The following is a 20,078-nucleotide window of genomic DNA, read 5'->3' as shown; positions in this document are numbered from 1 at the left end:
TGCAAGTCTGCTCTGTGCTATGGCAGGAGTTTAGGGTAGGTGGGACCCTTCAAGCCATTGTCTTTTTGTTTAAGGAGTTTGCTTTTCTTTTTCTCACTGCAAAGCTTGGTAACCAAACTATAATGAAGCCTCTACCTTCTGTTATACCAATTGTTCAGGTGAAGATTAATCTAGAGAAGATTAATCTAGTCAGCTATTTCCTTTACCTGCATATACCTCTTCTCTACTGCTCTCTCCCATACAGGTGGCTCACCTACACACAAGCCAATATTTGTGGCCCCAGGAGTGTGTTTGCCATGCACAGCTGTTGATAAATAATTACAATTTTCAGTTCACTTACTTATGCACTGCAGTTGTCACTTCTTTTCATCACTTGATTAACAGAAATGCACCCAAACTACTCAAACGTCTGAGGTGCCACTCCTTGTGGACTTAGGACACTTTCACAAGAGCTGAAGAAGTGCTTGGGACAGGATCAGCCCCCTGGAAGGGATGAACTTACACAGAGGAGAGATGTAAACTGGCACAACAATTGATTATATAGCACTTATTCTCCCAGGTGGAAATAACTAACAAGGGTACTCCAGCTATCCTTCAGATGCAAGTAATGAATAAAAGGCAGCCAATTCTCAGGTGGCAAGTGGCAGTTATTTTACAGCATGCAGTTTTGGGCACCACATTGATGAGAATGAGCTGCACCTTTGCAGCAAAGCTGCTAACTCTGTTTTAAAGCTTTTGTTTATGTAGCTGAATGCTTGGTACCCTTACCTGGAGCTGTTGGGATAGCAGGGGGAAGAGAAAGCACTCTCTAAACGTGTGGACAAGCAAGAATATCCCATTTAACCTACTGCTGTCCTGTCAGATTCACCTTCCATATTTGAAATATGAATAGGATGACTAATTACCTCCTCTTTGCTCAGGGAAATACCAAATACCCTGCTCTTCACACTTCTAATTAACAGGAAAATTTGCAGTGACTTTTCTTCAGAGAATGTTGATTGTGGGCTGAATTTCCAGCTCAGGTACCCTGGGAAACTCCCTGGGCCCTGTGGGGAATCCATGCCAGGGTGGGTCTTGCTTTCTCACCTGCTTCCCTGAGTGGGAAGTGGTGCTGGCTCTGTGCAGACCTGTCCCAGGGAGGAAGGGGCAGCCAGGGACAGGAGCTCAGATACCATTTGGTGGCTTTTTCTAACACAAAACTTTCCTTCAGGGCAAGGGAGGTGCACTCTGCCAGGCCCAGGAGTCCTGGTGCTGGCATGGGGAAGGAGCCAGATGGGGAAGGAACAGGGAATCCAGTTAGGGAAGTTTGCTACTCTGAGACTACAGCAAAATTAAGAAGTTCACATAAGTAAGCACACCATAAATACCACAGTTTGTCCCTCACTAGACCTGCAGTTTCTCCTTTCTGGGGGACACAGGCTGCCTCTAAGAGCCAAGCATTTCCCATCTGCTGACTCAGTGGCAAGTGCCAAAAGGCCTTTCAGGTGAACCCATTGCCATTTGGGCTTAAAGGAAAAGGCAATCCAAACCCTGCAGCGTTCATCCTACTGTCATCAGTGCCAGCAGCAAGATTATATATATAGAGAGAGAAATATATATACACTGCATGTCTTCTGACTGAAAAAAAAAAAAAAAAGGAAAAAAAAAAAGTTGTTGTCAACAAGGCTAGGGTCAGAAGCAGCTCTGCTTTCTGCCAATAAAAATACATGCTTGGCTATGGGGAATATCAGGAAAAAGGCCAGTGGTACTAAGAATAGCCCCATCAATAAGTTTATGACAGAATTGCATGGACACAGAATAAATCACTTACCTTAAGAAGGAGACAGAGTGAAAAGGGAAAACAGATTCAGTGTGATGAAAAGTGACCCAGTCTAGGTCATTATCGAAGTAGAAGGTAACAGACTTCAGGAGTTGGTGAGAGAAATTCCTTCTTCCCATTTTGACAGCTCCTCCAGGAGGTTTTCTCAAGTCGGTGACCACGAGGGAAGAAAGGACCCACCCTGTGACCCTGTCACAGCTGTGTGACATGGTCAGCAACACACTGCCACCACAGCACAGATTTCCAGCCACTCCCAGCCTGTACAAGAAAAGCACTTGAGAGGCTTTGTGCAGCCTCACGTGGCTGTGAGTGCGGTGGTCACGACCATACACTCGGTGTGGTTTACAGAACACTCGTGTTTACTTCCGTTTACAAAGTAAAGCCACCAGCTTTAATTCTCTGTAAAAACAAAACAATGGGGCAAGTGCATGATTCAGAGGGCTCGGTGCAAATTTTTGCAAAGTAACAGATACAAAAAACCAAAATAATTAAAATCATACATATGTGTAAAATAAAAGAAATTCAAGTTAAAACCAGGACTAACTTCTCTTAGTCCTAGAGATGATCCAAGAATAAGTCAGGAAATAAATAAATCATTCTAATTTTCACAATAAAAGAGGGTGCTGCTCTCTAATCAAAATGGTTTGGGTATTTACAGAAGGCAAATGGGTTACAGGAGAAGCAGAAAGAAGAAAAGCATTCATAAAAGTGAACTGAAATGCTGCACACACCTCAGTGTGGCTAAGAGAAGGCTTTAAATGAGCAAGGGGCCAAAGGAATCAACTGTGAGCAGGACACCATCATCTGTGCCAGGCTGACACCAGCATGGCTTGGCTGACACTACAGAGATTCTTCACTCCACCACAATCCATGGCTGTCCGTGGGGGCAGGTGACAGTAGCCTGGCCTGGTCAGTCCAATTTATGAGCAGGAGAGCAACTTATCCTATAATCCATCTGAAGGGAACACTGCTTAAAGGCACATCTTCCTGGCCTCTGCTGGACTGGGGGTGCCCTGAGGAGGAGGCAGCCAGCACAACTGAACATCTTTTCCTGGCATGCAATGCACAGCTGGGGACCCAAACACTCAGCTTTCCCCAAAGGCCAAGGGCTCTGGTGACAGGAGGGAAAAGGAGGCTCTAAGTATCTCTCCCAACACTGCAAACCACAGTAGACAAAGCAACACCCTCATTTATCAAGGCAGCATGGCTTGTGCTCATAGCTGGTATTTCTGGTGCTTTGTTGCCAAATAATAACCTGCTCTCCTTTTGCTGCACGTGCTACTAATGCCAAATCCTGGCAGGTCAGAGCTGTACTTCCAGTGCAGCCAGTGGAGCAGATGTTTAAGGCCCAACAGAAGCAGGGCAAATTCTGCAGTTAATGTCATAGCATGCAAAAAAACATCCCGAAGGCTCACCCTAATCCTCTGTTTCCTTGTCAAGACACACTTATTTACAGTACCACTTGGAGTAGATTCAAGTGGTAGTTGTGCTGTGTCCATATTTTTAATGGGATTTGACATTTAAGGCAGCACTGCAGCTCACCTCTAAGCCTGTAATTACACTTGCAAATCTGCTTAGCAAGACCTCAGTAGAGTATCCTGGGGACAGCTCAAACAAATTGAATCTGTCCCACAGAAGCAGCATTGGAGTACCAAGTGATGCTACAAAGCAGACACTGCAGACTGCAGTGCCTGACACAGACACCTGCAGACTGGACCACTCCTCACCTTCACAACAAAACACACCCAAAGATTGCAAAGAGCTCTCACTTCATCTTAAAAGCAATACTGCACTGAGTCAGACACCACTGGAGGTCAGGAGCACTTCATGAATACACTGAGACAGGCTCTTTCCACACCCTGCTGATTATTCTTGGTCTCATGAAATCCACAAGTGCTAAAAGCACCGGGGTAGACCCAGGATGAGATCCTGATCATCACCTCCTGATCTGCAGTCACGACGGCTCAGTGCTGAGAAGCACCTTTGCATCTCCCACACAAGTGCAGCATCTCCTTCCCATTTGATTTTCTCTTTATCACAGCCGTATCACCACTGAAATTCTGAGAGCAAATTGATGCCAAATGCCAGGATGCTCAGTATACTTTGCACCCAATTTACACCAGAACCCCCAAGATATGACTGGAATCAAATAAAATACATATGAAGTACTCAGCTCAGACTCCACATATACTTGGTTCTCTCTGGGCCTGGGAAAAATAAGTCTGATTTAATTCTGATTTGGACTTTTCATCCATGCCCATAGGAAGCAAAGTGAAGGATCTTCTCTCACAATCCAGCTCAGCAGATATTTCTGCAGGATGCAAATGATTTCATACCTGAGTTCAACTTTAGAAGAGAAATGAAGTGCTCAGCATTCACCATGCTAGCACCAGAAGCAAAGAGAACACTGAGCACAGAGGCCTCCATTGCAGGGACAAAGAATAAAGCAGCACAACTGGGAAAGATGGAGAAAAGCAGAAAGAACTCATTTTGTATCATACCAAAGAAAAAGAAGGAAACCTGATGCCAAAAGATTTATACTAGTAGAGGGAGAAAGCTTACAGAAGGCAGAATGTGCTGTTCAACAGCAAAACCTTTGCAGCCCTCAGTGGTCATTTGGGAGCAGCCTGGTACCTCCATCAACAATGATGCCAGACTGGCAGAGGAACCCATCCAGAGAGCATTCTCAGGCACAGGATCCCATCCAGAGAGCATTCTCAGGCACAGGAACCCATCCAGAGAGCACTCTCAGCCACAGGAACCCATCCAGAGATCGTTCTCAGGCACAAGAACCCATCCAGAGAGCGTTCTCAGCCAGAGGAGCCCATCCAGAGAGCATTCTCAGCCAGAGGAGCCCATCCAGAGAGCATTCTCAGCCAGAGGAGCCCATCCAGAGAGCATTCTCAGCCAGAGGAGCCCATCCAGAGAGCATTCTCAGCCAGAGGAGCCCATCCAGAGAGCATTCTCAGGCAGAGGAACCCATCCAGAGAGCATTCTCAGGCAGAGGAACCCATCCAGAGAGCATTCTCAGCCACCAGAACCCATCCAGAGAGCATTCTCAACCAGAAGAACCCACGAGCCCATTTCAATGACATGAGCTAAACTGGTATTTTTCTCCTTGTCCCAGGCAGGGATGGCACAGCCCTTTGTGCAGCTGAGGGCAAGCAGCTGTGCAGGCTCAGGCAGGCTCCCTAGCTGACAGAGGTGCAGCTGAGCTGGGCAGGGTCCTGCCTGCCGGCCTCCGCCTCGGGGCCGTCGGCGATGCTGGGCTCGCTGGAGCACTGCCTGTGGCCGAAGCAGCTGGGCTGCAGCAGCAGGCACTTGTCAGCAGTGTCTGCCTCCTCCACCACCATGGCTGTGTGCATCATGGAGGCCATGGCCAGCAGCTGGATGTCCGAGTGGGCGTTGGCCACCGTGTGCCGGCGGACGCTGCCGCACTTCTCCAGGTAGGCCTCGCCCTCCTGCTCCGTCAGCGGCGTCAGCGCCTTGGCTCGGGCTCTGGAGTAGCGCCTCTCTGCAAGACAAAGGGGGAGCAGCGATGGCCAGCAGCACACAGAGCTGCCCACACCGCCAGGCTGGCCTCGGAGAGAACTCGTGTGCAGCTACAGTGCCCGGAGAGGAGGCACCTCCCATCCTGCTGCTGCCCGCGAGGGGTGTCAGCCGAAATGGCACCGGTGGGCTCTCCTTAGCATCCTGAGAGTCCTCACCTGCATCAAGGGTGAAGACCAAGTAGGTACTCTCACATGCAGGTTCACGAAAAGAAGTGACATTAAAGCAGCACAAGTCCCCAAAAGAAACATTTAGTGGGGATCTGAATTGCCATCCCCTTCTCTGAAAAATTTCTCTCGGGAAGTGCCATTAGCTGTTATCAATGTGAAATCCCTGATGCTTACATTGCACTGTCTCTCCATCTGCCTAGGAACAGGCCACTCTGTTGGCATTATCCCACCATATTTTTTAAAGGTCATGCCATGAAAAGGACATTTCATCCACTCTGCAACACGTCTGGTTTGGAGGCTGGACACAGAAAGCACCCAGCAGTGCACAGGAACAGTGCACAGCTGGGGCCAAGGGGCACAGGGGAAAGGAGCATTGGTGCTGCAGAGGAAAGGCAGTGACAAGCACGGATGGGAGTGGGCTGTACAGTCTGCTCAGCAGAGACATTAAGGAGGAACAATGCCCGGTCTGAAGCACAGACCCAAGACAGTCCCCAGTGCAGTATCATGGAGCACATTTCAATTCTGACACTGAAAGCTTGAACGAAGGCAGGGGTCACTATAATCCCACTCCAGCAGGTTGAATCAGACTCTGTTACTGTTCACCTGCTGGCTTCCACCCCTCTGCAATGTTCCAGGTGATCTTGGACACCTCCTGGGGGTCTATCCCTGCTGATGGAGCCATTCTCCATATATATGTCTCTGTGTTTCTCACAAACTTCACTGCAGTGCAGTGCCTCATTTCATAAAGTCAGAAGCCTATAAGCCATATGAAAGGCTTCCAACCAAGACTGCAGAGCATAACAGTAACAAAATGCAAAGCAAAGCACTCCTCACTGAAGGTTATAAGGGTTTTTGGAAGTTTGTATTAGGAAGAAAAGTAGCAAATAAACTGTTGCAGGTGAGCAGCCAGCACTCCACCCTGCTACTGCCAGTAATGCATCAATTCAAAATGGTTCATTTCAGGCTTAAGAGTGTGCAACAATCACTTCTGAGGCTGTTACAGCAAACACACTCTTTATGGCAGCTCAAGCCACAGCAAGCTGTGGTGTTAAAGGGCACTGGGATATGACTCTTGAGAAAAAAATAATGTTAAATTAGGCTAAACTCTGAACATGCATTTATTGCTTTACTTTTCCCCCTTCACTTTCTTGGCCACAAAAGACAGTCTCTTAAGGGAGTTGTCATGCATAGCTTAACTAGGAATTTTATTTTTATTTTGGTACCTTATGACCAGGAATATAAACTGGGAGGAGTTTTTCTGGGACTTTTGTGCAAGCAACCTCAGATCAGCAGTGATGTGTGGCTGTTTTATCTTCTCTGCTATCCCCAATATAAACCCTGTTTCTTAGCCAGCTGGATCCCTTTGGCACACTCCATCCTTACTACACAGGTTATGGCTGATTTACACAGGCAAAGCAGAAAGGGTGCTAACAGAGAGCAGGTGGGAATGCTGCCATCTACAATTCCCCTCTGAGCAGTCCTGTCTCCTTTCACACCCCTCTGACTTTAAATCAGTTTGATGTACAGCAGCCTTGCAGGCTGAAGCCTTATGTATACTCACAGCTGGGAGCAGACACCTTCAGTCCCGTTTCCCAACACTCATCTACCCTGAAGGCTCCAGTCCAGAGGGCAGTCTGGCCTCCAGAGCTGCTGTGTAGAATGCAAGCACACCCAAAGCCCAACAGCACCCTTCCCAAAAGCTACCATGGGGAATCTGCTGGGCATCACCACCATTACAGGCTGCCCAGTGAGAGAAGAAACTGGTTCTGAGAAAGCAAAAAGGTGACTGAAAGAGGGAGAGAGGAAAAGAAAGAAGCCTGATTACAAGTGAAAGTTAAGGAAAAGAAGCCACCTCCACAGCAGCACTTTGAAAATACCAAGATTATTTGTAGAAAAGTGCTGTTTTGCAGTCCCTGTCTTGTGCTGTAAACACAAGTTCCTTCTTTCCTCATGCTCAGCACAGGGTGGAGCAAGGGTAAAAGGCCACCTTGGAAATACACACAAATAAATGACAGCTAAAAATCAAAGTATGTTCAATTATCTTAAGGCATGTAAACTTTACAAGTCCAGCTTGTGTAGGTTCTCTTTTTTTTTAATGGCACAAATGCCTTGTTCAGCTGGCAGAAATCCAGGATGGTTAGAAACTTCAGTACAGGTCAGGCAGCTACCTTTCAAACTATCCCAGCAGCATCCCTAAACAGCAAAGCAATCAAATTTCTCAAAGTCCAACTTTTACAGGAGATTTTGGTCTAGATTGACCCTTAGGATCAGATCTGCAAATCCACACTGAACTGCACAACCACATTCACTTGCAAGAAGATATCTGATTGCCCAGCAACCACAAAAACAAAAATCCTGAGCCAGTTTTCCTAAAGCAATGCCATGAGATTATTACAGGCACAGATTGTCTGAGTTCTGATAAGTTCTCCTACCACAAGATCATCTTTTCCCATATGCTGCTAAAGTGTAGTACAAGGCAGGCTGTGGGTCTCCAGCTTGCTACAATTCTGCATGGAAGCAAAAGCTAAAGCTAGTAAAAACAGAGGGAGACTGGAGCTGTCTTCACTTGTTCCATTTAAATCTTCTTGACTATCAAATCAGTAACACTATGCCCACTAGCTAGCCAATCTCTTCTGGCTGGCCACACGTGTAAGCAGAGCTCCTGCATCATGTGAAGAAGTTTCTCAGAATAAGAACGCTCTTCCTCAAGTGAGGTGCCTCTTCTCTCACCTAGACATGTTTATCCATACTTTGAACACAGAATTTTATTTTGAGGGTTTTTTTAAAAAACCAGAATCCTCAGATGGAAGGAAGACTTCATGCAAAATCCCTGATATCCCTCAGAATTAATATGCAAAATTAATATGCAACAGTTCTGCTGTTTGCAATCACTGGTTGATGCAGCAGCTGAAGCAGGCTAGCAAGCAGGGACAGAGAGCAGGCAGCAAAGGACCAGGTAGAAACTCTCACTGCTGTGAAAGCAGTACACCAGGCATGGACAAAGGGGTTTTAAAAGCCACACCATGTCCAGAGAGAGGGAGACTTTGTGTTGCGTTGATGGGGCACTAATAGTTCACTATTCAGAAACAATAATCAGGGCCTTCTCAAGGGTGTTTTAGCCTTTGTTTTCTGTCTCTCATGGGGTCATGCACTGTTTCCTTTTCCAGCACAAATGCCTCCCATTACCCAACCTGTGAACCCCAATAATAGCTTCAGTACAATGTGCATGTCTTACCAAGCAAGCAGGTGCTACCAGAGGAGCTGTGATCCTCACACAAACCCAAGAATGGTGACACCACCTGCTTGACCAGTTCTTCCAGCTGTAGGTAGCCCTCAGTGGGGCCAGTAGGTTCATGGACACTCTGAAAATCAAACACAAAAAGTCAACATTACCCTTAAAAGATTTTTTAATAAAGCCTGGGGTTTGTCAATTCCCTCTGTACTGGAATACCCCAACTGTGTGAGTAAAGCTTTTGGGGCTGATGGAGGTTTGGGTGTTTTCAGGCCAATTTCCATATTCAAGTTACAGTCACACCCTATGGACATTGAGCAGAGAGTTCTTTTTATAGAGCAAGTGACAGGAAGGTACAAGGTGTGCTCACACTGAGGATGTGCACAGTGTACCACAGCAATGTAATTATGCCAGGGTGGTTCCACCAGAAAACACCTCTTTGTAGAAAAGCCTTAACACGCCTTGGGCAAAGCACTGCTCTTCTCCTAGGCAGGACTGCAGGCAAAGCACCCTCTGTGGTTCAGCTTACAGCTGTGAAGATGGTAGATAACACCAACCAATTTAACAGTAATTTCAGAAACCGTTCAGACTTAACTTCCTGCAAAGCCTCAACAAGCTTTTTTCCTCAAGTGTGTTCCTTTGAGATGCTCTTTGCTCTCAAGGTTCTTATATTAAAAAAACATTTCAGGGAAATTGAAGTAGCACTTTAATATCACTTGCTATTCCAGTCTGGGTCACTGGGACATCAGAACAGTGAGAACTCATACAGAAGTACCAGCTTAGCCACTTTACAATTTTGGTTCATAAAGTGTCATTCTCAGATACTCATTATGTAGGAGAAGAAATAAAAGCCACCAGGCTGTGTGGTGTGTTGGAAGAAAGGGATGCACCCAGAGGGACTTTGAAAGGCTCGAGAGCTGGGCCTGTGCAAAGCTCATGATAATCAACAAGATCAAATGAAAAGTCCTGCACGCAGTTCAGAGGAAGGCTGGATGGGGCTCTGAACAGCCTGGTCTAGTGGAATATGTCCCTGCTCATGGCAGGGAGGTTGGAAGTAGATGATCTTTAGGATCCCCTCCAACAAAAACCACTCTATGACTCTATCAACTCAAACATGTAAGATGGCATTTTTCAGGACTGTCAGGCTGGGCAGTATGAGGAAAAACAAAACTGGCTGCATTTGGCATGTTTGGAAAGTATTCTGTTGAGATCTGGATAAAGAGGATAGCTATCACAGATGCTCTAGATCTCTTGGGAGAGGCCTTTGAAAGATGGCCTTTCATTTTGCCTGTTGCCAAAAGGTATTTCTCCTCTAATGGGCACTACTCAGCATCCCAGCCAGCCAAGGAGCTGGTGTCAAGCAGCCAGAGCCACACTCAGATTCCAGAGCTCATACAAATTCCATTATCTGCTGTGACTTGCCCCTTCCTTACAAAGCTGAGAACTCAGGAAAACTAGGGCACAAAGAGATATTCAGACAAGCTAGAAGATGAAAATTTGTGTGAAAAAATAGTCCTGACACTGTGCCTAGATGAGGAAGAGAGGTACCAAAAAAAAATAAAAAATTCAAAAATCCATCTCTTTCAAGGCAGTATCTTTCCATGTCCCCAGGAAAGCTCAGGGCATCCAAATTCAGCTCTCATTTTAACACTGACCACTTCCAAACAAGCACATATCACACCCCCTTCATCACACTCTACTCTCCCCTCTTTTCCACCAGTGTTTGTATGATTTCAAGGAGGTCAAGATACCCAAGTGAGTCAGATGAAGAAGTGCTCCCCACCTGCAGAATTAACAGCATCTGGACAATGGAAGCTGGAACCCTTGTCTGGACCAGGGGAAGAATTTCTTCCAACTTTACTTTTAGCAAGACCAAGTCTCTGAAGCCAAGAAGAGCAATCTGACGGATAGTCAACTCCTGACCCTGTAAAACAAAGAAGGCAAAATCCAAGTGTAGATAAAGGATGTGTGAGCATTGTACCAGTACATGGGCACACAGACAGGAGAGTCTATTCTGCCCATGGCTGCTGTGGCAAAACACCCCCCCAGCCATTTGTGTTGAGGACTCATGATACTCTTTAATTTCTTCCCTCTCAATCTCACACAAATTCTGAAGCAGGTATCACCTTATCTGTGGCACCACTAGGTTTGGAGTGAAGCCAGAAATGAGCCTGTAGTTCACCAAATGACTATGTATGTATTCATAAAACCCACTTGCCATCCAATTTGTTCACAAAAAATGCCCAGGCTGGATGTAGCTTATGCTTCTGGTACTTGGAGCTGAGAAAGCAGAGAAGGTTTGGTAGGGAATGACGTTGTTTTCAGAATATTTCTTAATTAAACCTATCTCTGACCTACATTGTACCCTCTTTTTGCTCAACATCTGCACCTTAGACCTTTGCTGATATGACAAGGACTACAAGTTAGTCCATTACAGATTTTACAATTTAGGCTGGAGCAAAGCTAGCAAGACTGCTTGAACCAAACATATTTTCAAAAAACAACAGCTTTAGTATCCTCTGCAAGGCATTCCTATTTTACATCAACACAAGTGAGCAGGCTTAACAGATGATATAATATTTCTCAGCATATTTAAACACAGTCTAACTCCATTTGCATTCTGGTATTATCACCTTTCCCTCTCCTATGTTCAATATCTGTATGACTTTCTCTTGCCCCACTGCAACTCAATAACAGAAATTTTCCCCCCAGCCCTGCCCAGCATTTTTCAGCCTGAAAAGTTTGCCTTGTTCTTCTCAGTATGCTAATCCCTGCCCCATGGTCTGCTTGGGAATCATTTTATGATCTCCATAATATACTCAACATAGCAAATATTTAGCTGGAAGAAATTAACAACAGTTAATCATTAATTCATAACAGCTTGCGTGTCATAACTAACAGCATTATCAATATATAAAAATGAATTAAAACCAATAGTATGGAGGGCAGTTTGGCCATAATAAAAGCAGTTTGGGGTTTTAAACCATCACTTTGTAGGGAAAAAACATGCAGGAAAGACCAGTGGCTATCTTGAAACTATATTTCAGCAGCTGCAAACTTTTTATTTATATTATGCAGTTTAGTCCCATTAACTTCATACCCCATTTCAAAATGCAAATATGTTTCCGTGCCAAGCAAAACAAGACTTGCTATTCTTTTTTCCACACCAATAGTCACATCAACAGCTGCAGCTATAGGAAAGCCAGTGACCTGTTTACATAGTTTCCCTCTGTACAGCAATTTAACCAACTTGTCTGCTTAAAGGTCATATTTCTGCACAAGCTGTGAGCCTTGGGGTTAAACTTGGCTGAGATATGAGGCTGGTGTGAGTTCTACCTTAGGTAACATACACTCACATGTGGCTGACTCAGTTTCATTCTGAATGGGCAATTGCTGGGATCACATAACAGCACAACTAAATAATCCTGCTGGTATTTGCAGGAAAGGATGGGGAATCACAAACAAACTGACTTTCCCATCTACCAGAGCAGTGTACAAAGAACTGCAGCTTGATGGAAGGCACTGGCTGGATGAGCTCTCCTCACATGTTGTGACACACTGTATCAATGGTTACACACAGTTCCCTATTTCTAGGAAAAACCCAATCTTATTATTAGGACACCAGCCTGGCAGAAGAGCAATTTCTATTTCTTGCTGCACCAGCAACTCTCTCTGTGGTGGTCTAGTGCAGCTTACTTTGAGTTAAATTCTTGGATGCATTTAGGCAGCTTAATCCATATATTTATGTAGTATTTAGGTGCCTACAAAGCTTTAAATAGCCTGTCTGTTTATCTTTCACTTCCTCATCCAGAAAGTGGAAATACTTCCCAAACTTTACAGCTTTGCTGATATATTTGGAGTGACTCAGATAGTGTGACAACACAACTACAGCAAAAAAAATATGCTTTCAAAGAATCTCAACATCCCATAGTCATCCTTTCACCCCTATGACCAAGTAACTTCCAAAAGCTGCACCCAGAGTGTTGTAACTTCTGTCCCATTTCTCATCAGAGACATGTAATAGCAGGGCAGTTGATTTTTCTGTTAAGTGTCAGAATTATTAGCATTACTGGGTATGATACAGCTCAACTGTCTTCACATTACACAGGTAGCTGCAGGGCAGACAAACCCTGCTTAAATAGGTCACTCCCTCACTGAGAGTTAGCTGCAAAAGGAGAGAAAGGGAGGGTATTATAGTTGCACAGTTTTACCTGTCAAACACCTACCTTCAAGCATCTGCAGCAAGGAAAGAACAAAAATAAACACAGTAGAAAGGTTAGTGTCTGTCTTTGCACAAGGCCTTTCTCTTTTAGGAAATGCCAGCTTTAATAGGATTAGAGGAAAAGGGCAAGCTTTGAGCTTTACCTGCTGCCTTTCAAACAATACAAGGGAAAAATAATTTTAAAAGGCTCTGGAAATAATGTCTTCCAGAAGAGGCAAAAGTCAAGGGGAGGAGGCTAGCATTTCCAAGAACGTCATTCTCCACATGAGGTACATTTTTCTTTTCCTCTGATGGCAGAAAAGTTCAAAATAGGCTGGGGAGGCAATTAGACTCCTCATATGGAAACCCTGACTAAAACTACATGTAAAAAAAAAATGATACAGCTTAACACTTCTGATGGGATACTAAGCTTTCAAAATACCCATTATAAAAAGGTTTTACATAGTGTTCATTCTTCCTCTACCCATAGACTCACATGTCCCTTTATCACCCAACTGAGATTTTCCAAAAGCACAAATGGGACCTAAGCCCTTCAGAAACCATTAGGGTGAGTTAAACACATTTTCTTCTGATCTAGTCTTCAGATTTATACCTCTAAGACAAATTGCCAGTGTTGTCACTGCACCGACAGTCCCAGCTACTTAAAAGAGAAGGAACTCTAAATACAAATAGCCCAGAGAATAGACAATTGGGAATAAATTCAGCCCAAAACACCATGCTTGTCCAGTAGATTTTAGCAGTCCTTCTTACAGTTAATAATTGGATAAACTCTACTTCCTCCAAGATTGAGTTTAAAGGTTTTGACATGTATTTAGCCACTGGCCAAACAGTGCTGCTGGCAGAGAAATTATCACTTGCCATTAGCAGGCATTGCAGTTACATTGCTTCAGCTGAGTGAACTGTAATTAGGATTACCTGGACTGGGTAGAATATTGCCTGGAGTGTAGGAAGAGTCTCTGTAAAATAGTGATCCCAGATTTCAGACAGGACATCAATGCGATCCTCACCTATGAAAACAGAGATTGGGAGCAAGAGCTTTACAGACAGCAACAATAAAAGCAAGTTAGATTTTCCAAGTACTCTCTAATTCCCCAAGTAAGAGAGACTTCACTGCTGCAGTTTCTGCCCAAAACTGGACATCATCCCATCACCACCCATCACCCTTAACTGACAGAGACACAAGGCTGTGACCATCGTTTGTTCTGTGAAAAACATGGGACCAATTCCAACAAAAGAGTGAAGCCCCTCTTCACCCAGAGGCTTTAAGTCCACAGCACAGGATTGTGCAATTGCACAGCTCACAGCAGCTGAGAGACCACAAAAAACCAGCTGAATCTGAGAACCAGCAGGTCACAGTCAACATCAGCTGATCATCCAACACCATCTTGTAACTGAGTCAGGGAGAGAATCAGAAGACTGAGCCCCTTCCAGCACCCCCCAGTACCAAGCAGCACTCAGGCACCTGTCAGGATTCCCAACAAAGGCACTAATGGCAAATGAGGCACTTGTGAAAGTTCCCAAACAAAACCTACTTGTGGCCAACCCTTATATGACTCTAATTCAAATAAACACCCTCAAATGGAACTGGGTACTTAAAGTGAACACAGACTAAGCTATGTATCTTGGGATTCCCATAACAGAAATACAATTGTGATCAAGTTATGCTCCTAGACTTGACTTCAGAGCTGTGCACTCCTCAGCATCTGGGCCCAAAGCCTCTAAGTTTTTCAGCTAAAGGTTTGCAAGCTAAAGGTTTATTTCATGTTTTAGATACATCCCTGGAAATCTCAGGTGCAAATACAGACTCAGGTTTAAAACCACAAGTTTCTGACAAAAGAATTTTCCAGAATAGCTCCCACAAAGCCTCAGCTGGAGCTCAGCAGCAGTCTAGACTCAAGGAGCAGTAATGGAAGATGGTCACTCAAGACAGGTTTGAAGGCTCAGCCTCAAGGTCACTAAAGGCCCTACAAGAAGAACTGGAAAATATTAAAATTGCAGCTGAAAGGAGCCTTATCACTCAGTACTGGAGTGCTTTCCTCATCTGCAGACTTCCACACAGACTTGCCCTGTGCTTGCCCAGGGGTTGTGCTGCTTAGGACACAGGCAGAGAGCAGAGAGCCAGCAGGACTAGATCCTGCAGACATTTCCCTTTGAGCAGAGAGCCAGCCCACTAACAACCACAGAAAGGTTCAAAGAGATGCTTCACTGTGTCAGGTATGACTCTGGCTTCAAAACTGGAACAGCAGGCAGACAAAAAACTACCCAGCACCCCCACAAACAGCCAAGTGTAAGTAAAAAAGACAACAGGAAGCATTAATTGAATGTTCAAATTTTTCCCTCCTCTGCCTCCTACCCAGGACTGCAATGCTTTGCTGTCTGGAGACAGAATGAAATGTCAGAGATCACTTCTCCTTTTGAAAGGGAAGCAGGAATGGTTTGTTTCTTCAAGAAACCATAAATCGTGCAGGCACTGGAAGAGATTCTGAGAGATTGTAAAAAGAAAAATAATGTTAAAGAGGTTGTGATTGAAAAATAGACAGAGATAAAACATTGCCATGCCCTGCAGCCACTCTGTCTGGGTGCAGGGGCAGTACAAGTTTTCCAGGAAGACAGAACTAACCAAGAAGCATGTACAAGAAATCTTCATTGCTGTGACCACAAGACCTGCAACAAGCCCACACATTATAAAAGAAAGGTGCCCGTGAATCATCTCCTGCAGCGATGCCAGCCTGCACAGCAAAGTGGCTCCAGTGTCACTTCGAGCCTGGGACAGAAAAATGAGGCACAGAAGGTGTTTTGCTGTCTGCCTGGGAAACTTCATCTGACCCAAACTACCTGAGTATCTGCAAAACACTCTTGGGCAGCTCTCAGCTTGCTACAAACCAAATTTTCATAATGCTGAAGCAGATACTGGAATAGTTTGATGTGAATACAGAAACCCAAGTCTCTGGCAAGCTGTGCAGCATCCATTCTGATGAGCTGGCAGTGACAAGGGACGTATATGTTGGAAAATGCAGGAGTCTCCTTTTTCTCCTCCCTCACAGAGCCAATGCTGAAGAAGCACAGCCCAAGCAGGAGGCTGGCAAACCCCTTAACTCCTCTGGGGCCCAAATCCTACAGCCTGCCAGCTGGGTGAAGTCACTTGGTGAAGAGTGGAGCACAGGAATCCAGGACCAGCAATGAAGTGAGATTATAAAGCGTCTATTGGCATTTAATGACCCACATACAAGGCACTGGTGATTAGCAAGAGATCTTCCCTGCAGCCCAGAAAACTGGGTCAAACCAAAGAGCAGCTTGGTTTTGAATAAAAACGTGCTGGCTTTGCTTGGGCAAGCAGTTACTGAACGTGACCAGCTCCCCACATGTGCAGCACTCAGTGGCCACACCACACCTGCCCTGGCCCACAGGCTCTGCAGCAGCACTCTGAACACAACTCCAGCTGGAATCAACTTCTTTCCTGAAGGATTTCATTCTCACCCAAAAGACTGTTCTTTTCTTTCAATTTACGCAAAGCTTGATAGCTCAGCTCTCAAAAGCATGACAGAGAAATCAAAATTGTGCTTACATCAAGCTGCAAATCACACTGAGAAATTAAAGGCAGTTCCAAGCAGTTTTGCAACAGGATCTATGTCCAGACCAGAACTGCTATGAGCCCAGGTTCAGCTGCCACACAAGACCCCCATTCCTGCTCTTGTGATGCAGTTTAGGCTGGTGGGAGCACCATGGCTCTGTGGCTTTTTGAACAGCCCATCCTCTCTTCAGCCTCACAAGGGCTCCCAAGGGGTTGTGTGACACCCCAGGATAGCACCAGAAAGGGCTGTATGCTTTCCAGACATGAAAATCATCTTGTCTGGCCAAACATCAAAGCATAACTCCCTTCCAAAATAGGTTTCCTACTATACTTACCTTCACACAGCTTGACCTTCTCCTCCAGAAACAGCAAACCTTTTGCAAGGAGCTGGTTCTGCCAAGAGAAAAGAGAGACATGCATTTGACTTTTATTTATTTATAATGAACATGAAGAATACATTTTTGTCAGATGCTATCCACTTTGCATGCATTTATCTTAAGATTAGTCATGTTGTAGTACCTTCTTCCAGCACTGGTCTCAGTGTGAGTGCTAGACATTCCTAGCTAGACATGAGAATGCAACAGACACAGTAGTTGAAACATCTCCAAGAAATGGGAAGGATCACAAGGAGGGAGTCAATAAAATAAAATGGTTCTTACCATAATGGTGCACCCACATATGCTATAACTCAATTACATGATGGAGGCAATCAAAGAGTCAAATACTAGGAAAATGTCCCACTTGCTCATTGCTTGTCTGCACAGTAGGTCAAGTTCAGCTCCCTAACATCTACTTCTCTCTTCCTACCTATTGTCTTTCCATGAGGCCATTCTTTTTGTATTGAGAAGCTGGATCATCTCAGTATGCAGTGTCAAGCTGCAGAAGAACTGGCAGGACCTGGTCTTTCTAGACAAACTTAATTCTCATGGACCAGACAGATCATGGACCAGACAGATGCTTCTGAAGTTCAGGACATTCAAATACCTGATAAGCTTTTTGTTCCCACTTCCCCAAAGGAAGAATGGTGCAAAAACAACACCTATCTTTTTGCTCTCCAGACAGCACAGTTATTCTGAGAAGTGTTGAGAATTCCAGAGAAAGGCACTGCAATCACCACATACACTATTTCTGCATCCTAAAAAAGGTACAGAGATCATACTGATAGAGAAAAGGGCTTCTGCTTCTCTGAAAAGATTCAGTATCAGGGTAGCCCACAATAGCCAGAGATGACTCCTCCACTGTTCATCACACAGTTTTTGTTTTTCATGGGGAACCAGGTCAAGGTTGCACTTCAGAACCTTCCATCAGCCAAGGAGCAAAGGCACATCTCTTTCCACTCCCAGAGGACACTGCTGTTACCCCACTGCCTGGACACCACCTCCTGATGAGCTGCCATAGAGCATCCTGCCCTGGATCCTCAACCTGTCCCCTGGAACCCCACACCAGCCTGGCTCAGGCCTGACACAGACACAGGAACTGTGGAAGCACTCCAAGCCAAGAGAGCAGCACACCTCTGCATCCTCCCTTCAGCAAGAAGCTGACACAAAGCTGGGTAGAAAAAGGAAGAAACATTGCTCTGTGACATTCTCAAGCTGGGAGATAATTTTCACCCGGGCAACGACAACAGGAATTAGCAAGCTGGATAAATATGTTCACAAAATGGCAAAAAACCTACATTTCCCAATATCAGCAACAAGTGGAAAGTGAGTGCTTTATGAAGAGCCTGTAGCAGAAATATGGGCTTTGGAGGGAAATATTAAATTGCTAGAATGTCCATTCAAATTTTAGATTTGTTCAACAGAAATAAATGACTACATATACCATGCTCTGGACAACAACAAAACTTTCCAGGAAAAACCCAACAGTGTGAAAAAGGAGGGAGAAAGAAATCTCTAAAAACCATAAGGGGAAAAAAGTGAAACCCACTTACACTATAAATATTTTCCTGCTTGAACAACAGATAATGTTGGAGTGATATGGCACTTTAATTCTTCAAATGCCTTCAGTTTATTAATAAAAGTTCTTAATTTTTTTATTTTTCAACCTGTAGCTCAAGGCAATTATTTCTCATATACTACAGGGAAAATTTACAGATGGTCTTTAAAACTGTGTTATTTTAAACTACTTAGTAATAAAAAAGTACATATATATATACACACATGTGTGTGATGTTTATTTTGTTATGTTTGTCTCAAGAAATAGGAATTCTTTCTCTATCTGCCATAGACACATTTCATTTTACGTATGTTTCCCACTCTGGAGACAATTAACTAAAAGTTAGTTTTATTGATTTTTTTACTTCCAGGGATTTTCTTTTTTTCCTTTTGCAGCTATGTCAGCAACCAAAGAACACATTTGTGCATGCTAATGGGCAGCACAGCTCTATCTATTGCAAAATAGATATAGTAATCATTACTCTGTGGTAACAAATTGATAATGCTCCTATGAATGTTTTATAGCTATTCCATGTGCTAAAGAGATTGCATAATCTCACTGTAAAGGTTTCCTTAAAAAAGAAATTAGGTCCATATAGTAGTTATGCAGTTACTGCAGACTTTTCACTTATCCTCTCAGATTTTCCCTTTTCCTGTGGAAGGGACTTTAAATAAAATCAACCACACTTAATTTCCCTTCTCCCCATCCTAAAAATATTTGGAAGTGTTACCTCCTCTTCTTTCCTGCAAGAAGCCACAGGCTTAGGAATTGATTCAATCCAAACATTAATCCCTCAGAGCAAGGCAGACAGGTAAATTGTCATTAACCAACCCTACAGGTCTGCTGACAAATCACTACAAGCTACTCAGTGCAGCTGCAGTGGAGGTCTGGATCAGACCTTCACAAGCCTCATTTTGCTGCTGCATCCCTGCTTGCCAGAAGCACAGAGCTAAGAGGAAAAATAAATCTTCTATTTAAAGCAAGACCAGATAGACTCACACCAAGTAAGCTTGAAGGGTACATTTATTAGAAAAAGTTCAGCCACCACCTTCCACCTCTTTGCAGTTTCAGCTGAACTGGGAGTTTGGGGGAGCAGCAATTCCCTTCCTTCCCCCAACGAGCCTTTCCTGGTACCCCAGGGTGTTTTCCTCACCCTGTTGCTGGGACACCATGATCATTGTGAGGGGTGCAAACCTGCCTTTACTCTTTGCTTTGCTGTGCAGAGAAACAAAGTCCCCACTTCAGCACACATACATGCAGTTGAGAAATCTGGAGATGTTTTGCAGAGAGAGAAGTGACCTTGTGAAATCCCACAGGCTGACCCCTTTTCTCAGTGCAGAAAACCAATACAGCTGACTCAGATACACCACTAAGAAGGGCAGCTAAGAGAAAACTCTCAAGTAAAATTTTTAAATGCCCTAAGTTTTTAAAGACAGGATTCAAAGCAAAAATAATCACTTTTCATTTGTTCATCAGTGAAGATCCTCCCACAACATGTCTGTGTTTGCTACTCTTTAAAATAAGTCATGCTCAAATCACTGGGAGTAAAAAAAAATTTGAAGGCAGTCAGACACCATCTT

General features: G+C 44.4%; 1 protein-coding gene across 2 annotated transcripts in view; it reads right to left on the bottom strand.

Moving 5' to 3' along the window:
• Window positions 1–20,078, bottom strand: part of PRR5L (proline rich 5 like) — a 53,869-nt gene that overhangs the window by 10,390 nt on the left and 23,401 nt on the right. Inside the window, exons 6-10 of one of the 2 annotated variants that reach the window (XM_056492196.1) lie at window positions 16,899–16,956; window positions 13,908–13,999; window positions 10,554–10,694; window positions 8,774–8,900; window positions 2,178–5,333 (exon numbers count right to left, since the gene is read on the bottom strand). In XM_056492196.1, coding sequence (XP_056348171.1) covers window positions 5,011–5,333; window positions 8,774–8,900; window positions 10,554–10,694; window positions 13,908–13,999; window positions 16,899–16,956 — 741 coding nt within the window. In that variant the 3' untranslated portion in view covers window positions 2,178–5,010. Of the gene's footprint in view, window positions 1–2,177; window positions 5,334–8,773; window positions 8,901–10,553; window positions 10,695–13,907; window positions 14,000–16,898; window positions 16,957–20,078 lie in introns of those variants that run through there. The other variant, XR_008840578.1, reaches the window with a different exon arrangement.

The sequence above is a fragment of the Oenanthe melanoleuca genome, chromosome 5 (genome assembly GCF_029582105.1).
Source record: "Oenanthe melanoleuca isolate GR-GAL-2019-014 chromosome 5, OMel1.0, whole genome shotgun sequence".
Lineage (NCBI taxonomy): Eukaryota > Metazoa > Chordata > Aves > Passeriformes > Muscicapidae > Oenanthe > Oenanthe melanoleuca.
Note: the sequence above shows the minus strand (reverse complement) of the source record. Positions and strands in the feature narration are given on the sequence as shown.